The sequence below is a fragment of the Caloenas nicobarica genome, chromosome 14 (genome assembly GCF_036013445.1).
Source record: "Caloenas nicobarica isolate bCalNic1 chromosome 14, bCalNic1.hap1, whole genome shotgun sequence".
Classification (NCBI taxonomy): domain Eukaryota; kingdom Metazoa; phylum Chordata; class Aves; order Columbiformes; family Columbidae; genus Caloenas; species Caloenas nicobarica.
The window spans coordinates 15286600-15303535 of NC_088258.1; the positions used below are offsets into that span (position 1 = coordinate 15286600).

Genomic DNA, 16936 nt, shown 5'->3' on the forward strand with positions numbered 1-16936 from the left:
TGAGAAATGTTCCCCTTCATAAACACAAATTACCTTTAAAAACACCATGTGCTATAGTACTTTTGCATGCTGACAACTGCACTGATGCTGTGGAATTCAAATAGGTCAGGAGTGCATGTTATGTTCCTCCTACAAGCAGGTTGCTGGAACATATCAGACTTGTAAGAAAAAGCCTTGCAATTTTTCATTCAGATGGACAGCAAAATATTGTGACAATTATTTGATATGATCCATGCTTAAATTCCTGTATAGAGCTGCCCATGTGTTCTGTGCATCACAGAGATAATTTCTCTTTGCTGATATATTCTCTGTTTTCCAATATAGGTGCCAATTCTTCAAAACTTCTTGCGCTGTGTTTCCAGCAAGTGCTGCCTGTTTAATCTTTTGAAGGTTTGCAAAGAGTTTTTGTTATTGGCTTCAGCTGCTCCCGCTAGTCCTCACTGCAGCAACAGGACGAGGTAGGCCCCTGCTGTAATTTTTTAAGTAGAACTTTCCTAACAACAACCTAAAAGCAGTTGATGGTAATTAGATCTCCTTGCAAAGCCAGAACAGTTACCCTGACCCTCCCACAACTTCTTGAGCATCCCCACATGCTTCTAGTATGTGAACTCCAACCCGTGTTTAGATCTTGTGTCTCTCCTGATCGTACAGAACCGAGTTTTCATGTTATTTTTAAGGTGAGGTAGAAACAAATCTGTGCTTGACAAGTTTGGCCTTATGAGAGAACCTTCATTCCCTTTCCGTGAGACATCTGTGGTTTAATTCATCTGGTACCTCCTGAGAAGGAGGGAAATCTATGGGCACAACTCCCAGTGCACTTAGAAACAGGAGCTACGTAACTGTTGATAAGAGTTTTACACAGAGGAAATAAGAGGCAAAGAGGTTAAATAACGTGGGTACATTTAGCATTTTCCAGTTGGTGGTTCGTGCAAGATCACTCTTCTTCAGAGAAACATGGACATCAAATCTAAAGAATCTTAATAATCTTCATTTTCTTACATGAATGTGGAATCTTACTTCATATGCATATTTTGCAAAGTGATTATTCTGGACAGAATTAATCTCTGTGCGCTTGCATCTCTATGTAGCATCACTTGCAGATGTATACCCTGAATACAATAATGCTAACAGTTCTTACATGTCTGTTCCTCCTCAGTAAAGCCCATAATTTTCATGGCTTCCAAGGTCTCCAGGAACATCTCATCATCTTGTTGACAAGGAATAGGCACATGGCCATTAGATAGAAAGGTATAATTGTTGAAAGCTTCCAGCAACAGGTCATCTAAAAAGCAAAGAAGAAAAGCTTTATTTAAGTGTATCAACTTAATGCTCTTCATTCATGAGTTCTCCCGATGAACAACAGGGAAAAAAAAGCCCACGGTGTTTTCACTAAAGGAAGACTCTGCTTATATGAGGAGTCTGGGGTTTCATGGTACACAAATATTTTCAAAGTAACTCTTCATTTAGCAAGCTTGGTTGTGGTGTTTCCAGTTTTCAGTAGTAACTGGGGAATGTTTCTGCCCCTCAGTGGTATTTTGCACCCTGTGGACTCAAATCTGAGCCATTCTTCCCAAAAGTCTTTCATTTAATGCTATGTGTCACCTACTCAGAATTACACCTGTCCCTGTGGGGATTCATATCACGTAACCATAAGAATGGAACCAGGTAACAACTGTAGTGGGCCAGACCAAAAGACTGTTCAGCCCTATGCTGTGGCCACCAACAGATTCTTAGGAAGGGAGTGTAAAAACCAGGGGAAAAGCAGAGTTATCCATTACTTTATAGATTCTTTAGCAACCCATGATTTAGGGAAAGATGTCATACTTGAAACATGATGTTCCAATATAAGTTATGGCTGATCCATTTTTTTGGATCCACCTACACTTTTTACCTTTTCAACATTCTGAAGCTGTGGGTTTCACAGTGTAATAATGTGCTGCGTGAAAGACATTCTCTTAATTTATTTTAAAACCACAGGCCAATATTTTTATTGGGAGCCCCAATGTCTTTTGTGTATTAAAAACAAAAAAAATTAATAACTCTTCCCTATTCATCTTCAAGATGGGATCTGAAGAGGTTTGCATCTCCTGTAAATTGAAACATCCTGTAAACTGCAAACAACCTGGCTCAAACAGGTGGACATCAATTGAAACTTTCTTCTAATTCATTTGAGAATTATTTTCTATAGCTAAAAAGCTGTTTATTTATAGAAAGGATTGAATGACATACAATTAAAGAAGTAAAGATAATTTACTTAAGTAAGACATTACTCAGACTGTTCAATGAGATCTAAGAATAATCAGCAATTAACTTACTTCTCATTTGTTCAGAAGCGCCAGCAATCAAATAGTAAAAGATATGAAACGTTCGCTCGTCTTTAGCCTGACGAATACAACGGGATTTTTCAAGCAAATCTGTTTGTCAAATGTTAAAAAAAAAATCAATAACATATTTCAGTCCTTTCCTAATTATACCATCAGCCTCAGAACCATCAATAGCATTGTTGGAATATTTGCCATGAGCTTGTCTAACATGAACGTGCATCTAATTCTGTGGCAAGAGCCGCGGTACTGGTGTAATTCTGCCATTCCCTCAGGTACAGTGCTTCCATTTTCGGAAGCTGTATATGGGGAACGGCACGCTTTACTATAGCTGAGAAAACAGACCTGAAAATGTAAGCATGAGAGTAAGACAAACAGAGAAGCTGGTATCAGCATAAATGGAGCCACTTCCCTCCATCTCTGTTTATTCCAGCCCCAGAATGTTCGCCTTTCTTAGACAGGCAATGGAGCTTGTTTATCTTACTTCCCTCTGCTCAACCCAGGAGCTTCCCGGGCAGCTCACAGAAAAGGATACACGTCTCGATGTTTGCTCCGACGATGTAGCCTGTCACATCAAAGTTGATGCGGATGAATTTCCCCTGTGAATGAAAAGAAGATCTAGACTGGGCTGTTCTTTCAGGTTATGCCAGGTTTTCCAGCATTAGTATTTATCCTGTTTAATAAGAAATGTACATCATCCTCTTAAGGATAATGTGCTTGGTTCCCTCCTGCCAGGACAACCCACAGAAAAGCCTGGAGAGAAGTGAACTTCTCTGATCTCTCTCTGCAGAGATTTGCTCCCACATTTGTTCAGGCACTTAGAGGAAAAGGAGTCCTCCCTGCTGGACTAGGGATATGACAACAACTGTTTGCTACTTTGATTTCCACAAGCTCAATGAGGGGATATCATCGGATCTGCATAACTCCCTCTGCTGAGTTTCATCTGTGTGGATCCTGGATCCTGAACATTGCAGGGAGAGCAGAGGCGGGTCTGCAGGGAAAACAAGCATCTGCCAGCACTCCCAGAAAAAGGCATCACCAAATGGTGACAGCCCTCAGCTCACATCATCCTAACTTGAATCTGTATGATTCTTTTTTCTTTTTCTCCAGTAGTTTTTAATTTATTAATGACTCTCGCTAAGTAACAGTCACACCTGGAGCAGGAACTGACTCTGGAAGGCCACACATAGACCACTAAATAGTGAGAGGACAAGGGTCCTGTCACATTCAAGCTTGGTCTTTAATCTTCCATAAGGCCAAATTCCTATTTCAGAGACGAATTCTAAACGTTTTTTAAGAGATTAGTTTTAAGACACTCTTTAGAGAGAAGCACTGATGAGAGCCACTGTCGGTATGTTGTGTTTTTAAAAGATGCTGAACCTCCCCCCACATAGACCCAACTGGATTTGTCCTACTTACGAATCTGGAGGAGTTGTCATTCTTCACAGTTTTAGCATTTCCAAAAGCTTCAAGAATAGGGTTTGCCTGGAGAAGCTGTTTTTCCAGCTCACCCTAAAATTCATTCAGATACAGTTAACCCTAAACTTCATAATTACTTAATTAAACCCAACACATGCACTGGAGAAAAACGTAAAAGATAATTTAAGCCTCTAACTTTTTTTTTTTTTCTGAATACTGCACTTCATGTGGGTTTGTTTTCATTCTCTGTTAATCTTTGTGTTTATATATTTGTGCAGTTGACTGTTGTCCTGTATACATGACCCTTTTCCAGCCCTGTTGCCTGTGACAGATCAAAATTTATTTAGTTGTTTAGCATCATCTTAAAAAAAAAAAGGGTCATTCAATGTCAATTTTTTTTCCAAGTTAATATCATTTTTTAGAAGGGATATTCTTAAAGGAACCTCTAGCATGTCTCTTTTAAGTTAGTTTATTGAGATCCTTTGCTAGCAAATGATGATGTAATTAGAATAACTTGCTGAGAATCATTTTAATGTAATGCAGCACAAAGCTACAAAGCAGATTTCATCAAGTCTATTAATAACAATCCATGCAAGACTACTTAGGTTAAATATGAAAATGCATTGATTTATTTCAAACTAGGATAATGAGTTCTCATGCAAACACACAAACTTCATATTATATTGTTAATTGTGATTGGTAATTGCTAATGAAACAAATCATGCAGTGAAACGAGCATGCATTTAATACTCCTATTTCTAAGGAAATCGATGAAGTTGAAAAAATCCTTTGCTTATGAATAAAGTTTTTTTGAACTTTTCAGCTCTGTCCTATGAGGTCGCTCACTTTCACATTTGCTTCTTGTCATCCTATTCTTTGAGTACTACTCTGCAATAACATGCATTATTTCAAATAACTCACCCTGAAAAGGAAAAAAGTCCTTGAAATATAATATGGTAACGTTTGAATAGTTTCAATTAGAAAATAAGCAATATTTAGGTTGGATCTAGGGGAAATAATTAGGAAACTAAAAGTGTTTCCCAATTAGTGTGCAAAACTGGTAACCTTTTTCTAAATGCCATTCCTGAATGTTGTGTAACTTATGTGGCAATGATGAGAGCTGCCTCAAAAATGTCATTAAAAAGCAACAGGTTGTAACAAAAGGCCAGACTTATCTGCATGGTCATGAGATGGGACAATGAGCACCTTCCTGAGAGCACAGATCTTTTGAGAGCTAAGGCATATATCAAGACTGCATTTTGGAAAAAAAGAGAAAAACCCCACCAAAAATCCCCCAAAATTTACTACCTAAGAGTTGAGGGAAGAAGGAAGGAAGATTTCCAAAGAAGCTAATACAGGAGTCCTAGAATAAGTAACGAATTCCTAAAAGTCCCTGAATTGAGCAACTCTTTCCAGTTACACTTTGTAGACATAAAAACTCCACTGTAAGCATAGGGTGTCACTGAAATCAGGTGGTGGCAGCTAAAAGAGAGCCTTGTCTGCTGAACCGAGGCAGATGCCCCCGGCTTCTAGTGAGAACTGAACTATGCCACAAACCTGGGGGATAAAATTGTGGCTCCAAATGAACAGCACCGTATGCAGCTGGCAGGCCCCGGAGCACCATAGCACTGCCTACGCCAGCAATGAATTGGTCTTTTTGCAGAGAGCTTGTCAAGTGAAGTACTAAACTGACTAAAGGGCAACATGCTGCTGTCATAGGCAAAGTCTGAGAGGCAGCGGTCAGAATGGGGAAAAAAGACCCCAATAAAAAACACCTCCTGTTTGCCTGGCACAGCACCAGAAGGAATATGGCAGCAAACCTGCCTGTATTCCCAAAGCCTTGGTGTGCCTGGTGTGGCGCACTGCAATCATAGAATCACAGAACAGTTTGGGCTGAAAGGCCCTCCCCAGCTCCCCCAGTGCCCCCCCTGCCATGAGCAGGGACATCTGCACCAGCTCAGGTTGCTCAGAGCCCCGTCCAGCCTGGCCTGGGATGTCTCCAGGGATGGTTCAGCCACCACCTCTCTGGCCAACCTGGGCCAGGCTCTCACCACCCTCAGGGCCAACAATTCCTTCCTCATGTCCAGCCTGAATCTCCCTCCTTTAGTTTGAAACCATCACCCCTTGTCCTGTTGCAATAGGCCCTGCTCAAAACTCTGTCCCCATCCTTCTTATCAGCCCCTTTTAAGCACTGAAAGGTGCAATCAGGTCTCCCTGGGGCCTACGAGGGCCTGTCAGAACCTGCTGTCACACACCTGCAGGCAGATGCTGCAGTGAGAATCGCTCTGTTACACATCATAGCAGCAAGCTAAGAACATGCTGACTTTTGTGGATGTCAACAATCCTCAACAGTTACATGAAAATGTAAAATTGAAAGCGATACCAAATGGAAAGCATGCAGACATACAAATCAATCAAACACTGTGAGGTTTAGGAATTATTTCACGACAGGCCTAAAAAGTTCAACCTGGAGCACAGAAAGCATTTGGATATTTTCATTTAGAAATCACATTGCTCAGTTTCAGGCTGAGTGGCTCTTTCAGGATCGTGGGAAATTTCATTCAGGCTCTGACAATTTGAACACACACATATAGAAGAGGGTGATGTTTGAAAGATGACCCTGCCTGTGTCAGACCTCATTCTTTGCCATGGAGTCTGACACAGTTAGGGTTGATTTGTGAGAGCGTTTGGCGCTATTGTTGCTTTTTATCATATCATACAACATATTTCTGCAAAATCTCTCTGAAATTTTCAAGGTGCAACAATAGCATGCAGATCTACACTCAGTGCCTTAAACACACATCAAACAGTCTAAGTTACTCACGTAAGAAAAAGATGGACCTTGCTGTATTGAATAACGTGGTACAAAACAAGTGTCAGTATCATTTCCATTACACAAACATTTTTATTGTTTTTCCTGTATTAAAATAACCAATACACAGTTTCCGTGCAAATAAACCAGGAATACAAATAAAGACAATCTATTGCAGACATACCAAGAGTACAAATACTATTAACATATACAGAGCATTTTAACTGAAGAAAAAGAAAAACCTTGAAGCACAGGGATGAGGTTTGGATCCAGTCCCAGGGTAGTCTCCCAGGACCAGACAAGGACAGATATTTTTATGTTAAATCCCCAGTTCCTCTCTGGTGCAACTGAGGCATTTTGCTATTCATTATTTTTTAATGACTGAAATTGCAGTGTCAGTAGTCCCAGTCACTGAATTACTATTTGTCAGCACGTTATAGAACAACTTGGGCTTTCGCTCAGCTCCCATCTGGTGGGTATTTGCCTTCAGGTCTGTCTCAGGGCCAGTTTAATCCCGAGACTCACGTAATTCCCAAGAGGCATCAGCAGCAACTGCAGTTCCATGCCCATTAGGAATGGCCTGGAAACCACAAGTTCATTTCCCCCAACCACTGAGCAGGGACCCAGCAGGAAGAAGTAAGTTTTTTTACATAAACATTCAACAAAGGAAAATGCCTTTAGTCTTGGACTGTTTCCACTAAATTTAATCACAGATTTCTGGAAAATACTGCCCAAATGGACATCTACTCCCTCCCCTGCCTGAAAGCAGAATCTGCTGTAGACAAACAGCGATTATTTACGGTGGAGGAGGCCGGACTGCACACCCCGGTGCTCTGGAGTCCTCTGCCTGCCGGCACACAGGGTGTGTGACCTGGACATTTTGACTTTTGTTTCCCACTGTCCTACTAATTACTTATTTTGGACCCAGTCGTGCATTTGGGACACACTGAAATGTCTTCCTGAATTAAGCTTGTTTTGTCATTAAAGTGAATTGCTACATTTTTATTACAGAAGCTTGATTAACATCAAAAGGCTGGAAATGACGTAGGACCTGGAGTTGTATCATTGAGAACAGCAAAGGCAGTTGCGAGCCTCAGCCACCCTAATGATCTCCAGGAACTGCACAGGTATAACTCATGTTGTGGTTCAGAGCAAGAAGACAAACTTTAGTCACTAAGGCAAGGCTATGACAAATTTTGAAGGAACAAATTGCTTTAAAAAGTTGTGCTTTTCAAAATTGTTCTCTCTGACAGGGGAGTAAAAATAAAAGACAAGTTTTATACTGTGACTCTTTGCTAGTTAGTAAGAGAACCTGCTAACAAAGCCAGTCAAAACTTTGGAAGTTTAAATGCTGGTATATATTTTTGTGATGTGTTTGGACAATGTGTTAGTTAAAGGCTTTCCCAAACTTCTTAGTTGCCAGGGGCCAAGGGTGAAATAAGGACCCGAGCCCTTGCAGATTTCGAGGCTTTCATGCTAGGATATAAATAGGTGCTATGCATATGGAAAGCTATGAATATTTCTCTTCTGGTGAAGTCCATTCTGATTTGATGCCTAAGGGGGTGTCAAACTAAAGTTTTTTTCCATAAACATAGAGCTGTGACGTAATTGTGTACTCTTAACATGTCAACTGTTTGGCAAGCCCCAGCGTGGACTTGCTGTTAGCACAGTCTGCTCAGAACAGTCCTAATGGGCTGGAAGAGGAAAAGTTGAATATGGAAGAGCTCACTTACAGTGATGCTGGTGTCCTTTTTGCCCTTATGGGATGAAGCAACAACAGCCAGGTACTGAATGACCTTTTTGGTGTTTTCTGTCTTGCCAGCACCAGATTCACCTCTGAGGGGAAAGAAAATAACACAAAAGAAGGTCGGTGAGTAGTGGACTCCTTCTGCCATGTGATGTACTTAGTGTATAAAAACAGGACTGAAAGCTGCCCGGCTCAGTTAGTATTTACCCCAGAACACCAACTGTCCAAATCCACCCGAGTACAGCATGCAAAGAACGCATTATCAGAGCTATATGTTTGCCTGTGAGGATTTTGACTGGATGTTGGGCCATTTAAGGCAATTCTAAAACATGATGCATTTTTGAACAGCGGTTCATCTTGCTTTGGCAGCATCAGGACATTTATGAGAAATGGAGCTGGCAGGGAGTCTGCTTGTATTTTAAGTGCAAAAAACTACAACATTAAGTATGATGTGGTGCAGCAGTAAGAAAAAACCTCAGCAGTAATACAACAGATTTCTCTTCTGAAACACTGATGTTAGACTAATGGCTTATAAGCGAATGATCCTGCTTCATCTCAGCTCCGTGGTCAAACACTCCTTGAGCTCAGTGAGACCAGAGCTGGGACTGCCTGAGGTGTCCCTGCGAGCGGGGTGCTGAGGGACACAGCAGGACCGGTGTCCCGGCTGCGGTCCCCGCGGTGTCCCTGGGGACGCAGGACGGTGGCAGTGACTCCTCACCTCTGGGACGACTTCCAGGCTTAAGTTTATTTACAACTCTTGAGCTCTCTCTTAAACACTGGTTTTCAAAGCACAGGTGCAAGGTCCAGATTTACCCAGTCTTTTCTCAGGAGAACATTTCCAGCCTACTTTTCCTTCTCTCAGTGTCACGTTATATCATCTCACATCTTTTAGATACCTTTGGCTCTGATGATTATATAGACAAAAATGTTTTTGTGCTGCCCTGCCGCAGCAATCAAAAAGGGCATTAAAGTGAGTGTGGATGTAATGAACTATTTCTTTCAACCGTATCAAGCTAGTGCTCTGAGGAGGGCAACAGTCTAAATGGAAGTCGGACCTCTTTGTCTTTGGGTTTAAATTAAAATGGATTTAAAAATAAAAAGAACAATACATTCAAAAATCCCATGGATATTTGTCAGCTCTTTTGAAGCTGAAGCTATTTGGCTGGATCCATTGCAGTTCTGCTTCTTTCCCTAATTAGGAAATATAGGAGTTAATTTTCCCTACCAAGGGACCAGTGATGAATGAACATAAAAAATATGAGTAAATGCTGGACAGAACTTTCAAGACGGGATGACATTGATGTAAACTTTAGGAAACCAGAAACAATTCCTGCTTGAGGTACAACATGATTAGAAGTGTTTCTTCTGGCTTTTAGAGTTTTAACCTCAGAAATAATTGAGATGAATACATTCCTTTTCACAAGACCTGGGTTAATTTGCACAGTTTAGAGGTTGAATTCATCTTTGCCTGGGCTTCAGTGCTAAAACATTTCCATGTTTTATTGATAAAAATTAAGTGTCCTGGGAATGATTCCAAACCAAGCACACCAATTCGAAGATGTATGCATACAAAGTTTTCAAATAAATCTACCTTACAACTTTGTTTCTCAGGAAAAAAACAAACCAAACCAAAACAACTCTCTCTTCAAACAAACCCCAGGCTTTGAACTATTCAGTTTTATTAAAGGTTATTTGTAGTTCATCACTACATGAGTTGCATTTCCTTTCTCCCAGGGCAAGAGTGCCCATCATTTGGCTTTCCCCTGAATTCCTGCGAGTATTACCATATATGGCATCATTTTACTTGTAATTATCCTACCATACTGTAATGCTTCAGTTACTTCACATTTTGTTCTGTGCTTTCATCCTTAACTCTTTGCTCCTGCACAGGCTGAGGGTTTTTGCATTTTCTGCAGATAGACTTTGAGGCTTTAACTTCCTTTTGAAGTGGACAATAAAAAGTTCTTCAGCATGAAACGGAAAACAGACAAGATATCAACAGCTACAAGTAGGAAAAAAATCTCTAAGGTCAATAAGTAACAAAGAATAATGTCCATACCTGATGAATACATCTAATTTTTCAACACATCAGATCATTTTTAGATGTTCATGACAATAGGCAGGCCTCATAAACAATTGTCCATTAACCAACATCAGTAGCCCTCATACTCTGCGGGATGCACCACAGCTGTGTGACAGCATCTCAAATACATCTGGGTAATAAAATACCAAGTGTTTGCAAACTAATGAGGAGGAATGGCTAGATCAGGGTCAGTGCCTCTAAACATGAAGAAGCTTCCAAGGGGAAAGACCCAGGGGGAGGACAGCATGTGGGTCTCTTACTTCGCTTCACAGGTGAATAAAATTCTTCCGAGAACTATTGAGCTGCAACAGAACTGGTTGTGCTGGTTTTTTTCTCTGCCTTTACTTTGAAGTCCCGTCATTTCTGGGGCACCAGAAACAGCTTTCCTTGTGAGATGGTATGAGGAGTCCCACCTGGTTTAAAATCTACATGCTCTCGAGCTCAGAGACTGAATTTTTCAAGATGGGTCTTTTTCTTGCAAGCATCTTTCAGCAGTTTTGGTATGGACCATAGGCAACAGGGCTCCTCCCTTTGGGGTGCCCGTTATCCTCAGTCTGTACCCCTAAACTGTCTTCCAAAGTGGGAGTTCACCATACAAACACTGTTACCACTGTCCTAACCATGATCTTTTGGGAGTAGACTGAGCATTTGTTTAACTGAAACATCTCAAATAATTCTTCTTGCCTGCCATAGGCAGAGGCAGCACATTCACTGCCAGTGGTGTTCTTTGCACCCAGCTCAGATGGGCAAGACAAAAACCAGATCCAAAGCAGGTCCCCAGTGCACAGCTCTGATCAGCCCAACAGCACAACTTAATCTACTTTCCAAACATGTTTTCCTCCTCAGAAACTCCTTGGCTTTCCCGGAGTAAAAGGGTCACCAGGCTTACAGGCTTGCTCGTTTAAAATGCCACTCTCACATTGTGTGGCACAGTTTACATTTGTTCTTCCCTCCTTTCTTGCCAGGCATTGTTTTAGGAACTCAGTACAGGACTTAAAGCACATAAGCTCACATAAGCTATAATAGAGTTTTTGCACCACATGAGCTACTAAATCCTCTGTGATTGCATTCCCTTCACCTCAAATGAAAATTAACCTATTTAGAATAGGTTTTTAAACTGGGACAAGGTGAGATGAACATGTTGGCCCCGCTGTTGTGGGCTGAGCCTGTGGTGTAGCTAGGACTCTTGTATGTTTGGGTATAACTGGGAAAAAACAGTTTCAAAAGGGTATTTTTTGTTGAAAATGTGAAAGCTTTCTATATTAATATTATAAGACTTAGCTTAATTCCACTTTTGGAAACAACTAAAAAGCAACAGCAGAATTTATTTTCAGCATTTGTTTCAGTAACCGATGAACCACAAAAATTGACCATTCGCACATCTCTTAATGCGGCTGTGCTGGTGCTGCGGGAAGGCTCCTTGCAGGAGCAGTCAATGAAGTGCTTAAATCCCATCAGGGCTTGGCAGATCTTTGTCCTGGCCCAACTGTACCTCGCTGGAGACCCAGCTCGGAAACCAGCCCACTGAGCCGACTACTTTACTGCTAAAAACTCTCCCCGATTAAACGGAGCTGGTTCAGCACCAAGTTCCACCGCGGGCTGGAGCTGCCCCAGATGTCTGGGCAGGAGCAGGGCCAGGCTGAGCGAGATTTACTGAGCTGGGAAAGAACAGAGCTTCACGCTCTCCTGGAGGAGTCTTTTGAGTAATGGGACTGTGCGGTTTGGAGGATGTTCTGGATTACTCTGCGTCGGGGAGGAAGCAGATCAAGGTCCTGTGGACAGAGAGTTTGCCCAAAAAGAGAGAGGGGAGGAAGGGGAAAAGGGCAGGATGGTCACCACCTCACCCCAAATTTTGTGCGTCACTGTACTGAATTAAGCGGAAATAATACCGTGCTACCATATGTTTTGATAGAAGCTATTCAAACTAAATGCACATATAAAAAAAGTAAAAGGTAACAAAAAGCTATTTGATTATAAATCGTTTAAGAAGCATTTGTTTTCACAGTCTTCACATTATCCCAAACATTCAGAATTTTGATCAGATTTTTTTTCTCGTTTATTTAAGGTCATTTCTTCTTTAACTGAAGCTTGTGCGCAGTCCTCTTAGCCATGTCTGCTTTGTAGAAAATATTGTACCCACTCTTTTCAGAAAGTGGCTAAAATGTGATTACCCCAAGATGAGGCAGGTTTAAGGGGAGATCTCTAAAACACTCATGTGCTTAGCCATGCAAATAACACCTGTGGATTTTTTAGTAAAACACCTTTTGAAAGCTCAGTAGAATCCACTTGTGTCTGTAAAAATTGAACAACTTAAAGTCCAGAAGTCTCCTTTGAGCGCTGGTACCTCTCCTCACATTGGAAGAAGCTTGAAAAGGGCCAAGCCTGGTCACTGGCCATGGCTTACTCCGATTCACGCTTAGTTGCTGATGCACCAAGGTTGCTCAGGTGTCTGAGTAACTGGGCAAATCTCTGGGGATTTTTCCTTCAGCAATATCTAGTGTGCTGGTCAACACAGACCAGCATGGTCTTTGCAAGAGCAAATACAGATTATTGTGTGGCAAAGTCCAGTGTCAATGCTGAGAGAGTGCAGTGGCAATCAGGAATTTCAGGGAATCCCAGTAGCTGGGCAGAGCAGTGGGGACTGCCCAGAACAGAACAGGGACCGAAACACAAGGATGGAAAAGTCTTAACAGCCTTAATTCTCGGACACATAAAATGATAAGATTTCATACCCTTAGTGCAGTATTAGATATTGTATATTTATTATAGACGTTATACTATGTTATGTTACAAAACAAAAATGCAGCCACAGATGTATTAGTAAGCACAGTCATGGTATAAAGTTTCTTATGTTCCAGAGAGGCAAGTTCTACATGTACGTGTTAGGATGTGGGGTTTTACGGCTGGTTGTAAAGTGGCAGAGAACTGGCAGGGAAGACATGAGAGGATGGTCCGTGATGCTGCCCATGGGAAAGGGCTGACGGTGGGAAGGATGTGAGCACAGAGGAGAGCACATCAAAGGCACTGTGTGTGTAGTTCTTAACAAAATGTAGAGGAAATAATGAAATCTAGGAAAGATGGGAATTCTGAGGAAGCATTCGAACTCATTAAAGACAGATGGAGCATTTTAAACATGCCACAGTTAATCACACAAAGGCTAGGGATTGCAAAAGAATGCAAACAATACTTAACCACATGAGTGGAGGCTCAATGAGCTGAGTGTGAAGTCCTGAGGATGGGTATATTTATACTCAGAAACCCAGAATCACTCCTAGTTCTCGGATCTGTGCCCCGGCTGAGTCCCAGGCATTCAGCATCCCCCAGGCCTTTGCTGCTAGGGGAGCTCTGCTAAAAATGGAATCGTTTTGCAGAAGTGGTACAAAGCACACAGCACGGAGTGTTTAAAAATAAAGTGCACAGTTTCTGCTTGCATTTTGTCACCGGTGTTTTGGCTATCCTGCTGAATTCCCATCAGGTAAACAGCAAAAAGTGAGAGGTAGGTAGCAATAAGTGGAAGAATGCAAGAGTCTGCACTGCAGCGTCACTACACATAAGTGAATTTTTGGCAGCATCCACAACGACTTATGTATGAAATCTTACAGCTGCACTTTTTACAATCTAGGTACCAGGCGTTGGAAAGTTTGAGTCTGTAGCTATTTAAAGAAAAGATCCCCACTGATCAATGCCATGAAGTCTTCAGTTATTGTTACATAGTTCAGGCAAAAAGGCAATTTCTTGGAATTTTTAGCAATTCTATAAAATAGCGCAAATTGCTTCTGCTTGAAAGCTGCCCAGCTGAAAGCCAAGTGAAGTTTCTTCTTTCTGTACATCCAAATAAGGCCAACAAGGATGATAAACCAGTCATAGTTAAAGTTGTGTACATCGGTTTTAGCTTGACTAATCTTTTTGGTTTAAAAGACGTGTGAGGACTGTTTTAAGCTATGGGTCATGGTGCCCATCCAACATACAGCAGTCATTCTAAACATCTGGATGAATCACTTACTGCAGCTGTTTTCAAACTAGGAAAGACATTTAATTCTCTCTATTTTATGTGTTACTGGTGTGAAACACCTTATCTTTCCACCTTAGCTGGCCAGGTGAAAAAAAAAAGTATTTCGAATGTATGGTAGATGTCAGAAATGGATCCTTTAGTGGATTTTCATGAAGAAAAAGACATAGATTGGAAAAAAAAAACAAAACCCCCTTTTTAGAAATCCTAATAGTCCAAATATTAAAGATCTGAAGAATTACTAATGGAAAAATAAACTAAAGTACAGGAATAAAAGGAGGAAATGCATATTATAAATTAGTCTTCATTACCATGACACGTTTCATCCTGGGAAGAATAGGATGGTCAATTTTTATTTCATCATTGCAGCAAGTTTAGGTTTGGTGGTTTGTGTTTGTTTGTTTGTTTGTTTTTTGTATTAATGTGTTTTTAGACAAATTCTTGATTGGTATACTTGCATGTAATGAAATCTTGTTACAACAGAAGTCAGAGCTATGCTGGCCCTTATGGTGCTGGATACAGTATATATATAATTTCTACTTTTTCTTAGGTGATTAATTTTTTCCAGTCACAGTGGCACTCACAAGTAGCTGTATGGCTGGTGGCCAGTAGCAATGCTTTTAAAAAACTGTAGTATCAATATATATTCAGCCAGTCAGTAGCCACATTTTCACCAATAAGCTAAAACCAGTTCATTTTGGGACTGTGTGTATTTACGGTACTTGACAAACTACAGCACCACCGAATGAACCTATAAGTAATATGCATGCCCTCTTCTGCAAACAATAATTAGAATTTACACAAAATCAAATCCTAGCTTTGATCAGGAAAACTGGAGGATGCCTAATACAACAAACACAGCTTTTTGTCAAAAGCACCCTTGATGGCATTCGAGTAAATAAAACCAACTAACTGGCTACAGAGGAATGGAGAAATGGCCAAAACTGAAGGTCAAGGAGGAGGTCCCTGGGCAATTTGATAGTCTGAGTGTTTTGCAAAATAGGTAGGAATGCTAAAGCAATGGGATTTTGTGCAGCAGTAAGTTGTGGCCAGCAAAGCTTATTGCAATAAAATCACTTTCCGAACCACGAGACAACAGCTGAGCCCCCCAGACTGCTGCAATCTGAGCACTGGCAGCTCAAAACTCAGGGAGGCTTCAGCAAGCGGGACACAGGGAAATCAGAGAGTCCAAACCGGGCCTGGCTTAGCTGGTCTTTCACTCTTGCCTAAAGCAATTGCACAGAGACCACAGGAGGGTCCAGCTCCTGTGGAGCTGCTGAGCCCTGAGCCAAACCCCAGGAACCACACTGCCTTGTCCAGCTACAACACACACCGACAGCACGGAACTACAGCACCGACACAAAATACCTACAGTGGGAACTCACTGGGGAAGCGATGGTGAGTTACCAACAGCTAAAGACAAAAAGCAGTTCAGCAAATAGCCAGGATGCTCTGTGCTCCTCACTTTTCTCCGTTTCTCAGCTTCTTCTAGGAAACTCTTAAAATCCCTTGTTCTCTCTGCACATACAGTTTTACAACCACACTCCCAGTTGTTCACTGTAAACTCTTAAATCTCTGAATTTAGAAAGGCAATGTAAATAAATAAGTTTGTGCATTAAAGACTTCCTATGGCACTGATACCTGCTTTTTGTTTTATCAACAGGTAAATCGGCTGGGACTGGAGTTCAGCTCACTGAAGGTGTGGAGAACATGTAGTTCCATCAGAACTGGAATACATTTTGAATAAAGAAACACACTGTAATATTGATATATACTAAAATAGATCAGTTTACTTACGTGCACAGGATAGACTGGTCTTCTCGATCTGTGAATAAAGAAAAAAAATCTGTTAATTAGGGAAAATGGCTATGTCCTGACAAAAGCACTTATAAGGATTTACATTGAACAGCCTAGACTTTCCAAAATCCATGATTAGTCCAAGGTACTGGGTTCACATCTTACTTAATTTGCCCTTCCATTTAAACTAGCATCTCTAATGGAAATATTTTGTACAAAAAATGAACAAAAGGTTAAGAGTTCAAAAATATTTTTTTGTAAATTCCATTAGAGATGAACTGTAATGAGGACAGCAAAAAGATCAGGCTCTCTGTAAGAAGATTATAGCTGAAAATTTCAAACCTGAAACTCAAGTTTTTACTACGCTTATGATGTATGGCTAGCTTCCCATTTGAGACAAAGTCTGGGCAGATAAGGCATCAAAACCTAAAATGTTTTAAGCTGGCCATGTAAAGCTTTAAATTTTGAAAGCAGAGCAGTTCAAAGACTCAAATGATATACTCTATTTCATTTCAGACCAAGAGACAACTTTTATCAAGAAGACAAGCAATTTCTCTGAGATATCTCCCGAAGAATAAGATAAAAAAAGATACTTCACAGAATTTGCCAACAAGTAGGTTAGCATTTGTCATGCTTTTTACTATGAACAGGACCATGAAACACATTGTGGATCAAACTTTATGAAAAGATGGACCAAAATCTCCCTTTCTGCCATGTGAGGCATGTGAGAGGTTTCTGCGCAGCCGCA

The 16936-nt window shown here is 41.0% G+C and overlaps 1 protein-coding gene and 1 long non-coding RNA gene across 5 annotated transcripts in view; one reads left to right on the forward strand and one right to left on the reverse strand.

Annotated features, from left to right (window-relative positions):
- Nucleotides 1-16936, reverse strand: part of MYH11 (myosin heavy chain 11) — a 58460-nt gene that overhangs the window by 23299 nt on the left and 18225 nt on the right. For 3 of the 4 annotated variants that reach the window (XM_065644846.1, XM_065644845.1, XM_065644848.1), the window contains exons 4-10: nucleotides 16189-16216; nucleotides 8286-8388; nucleotides 6565-6585; nucleotides 3741-3833; nucleotides 2857-2920; nucleotides 2316-2414; nucleotides 1139-1282 (exon numbers count right to left, since the gene is read on the reverse strand). In XM_065644846.1, the coding sequence (XP_065500918.1) occupies nucleotides 1139-1282; nucleotides 2316-2414; nucleotides 2857-2920; nucleotides 3741-3833; nucleotides 6565-6585; nucleotides 8286-8388; nucleotides 16189-16216 (552 nt within the window). The remainder of the gene's footprint in view (nucleotides 1-1138; nucleotides 1283-2315; nucleotides 2415-2856; nucleotides 2921-3740; nucleotides 3834-6564; nucleotides 6586-8285; nucleotides 8389-16188; nucleotides 16217-16936) is intronic. The other variant, XM_065644847.1, reaches the window with a different exon arrangement.
- LOC135994345 (uncharacterized) lies at nucleotides 7575-16786 on the forward strand. Its single transcript, XR_010606985.1, has 4 exons — nucleotides 7575-7679; nucleotides 8375-8418; nucleotides 16055-16090; nucleotides 16705-16786. It is a non-coding gene; the product is annotated as an uncharacterized LOC135994345 (long non-coding RNA).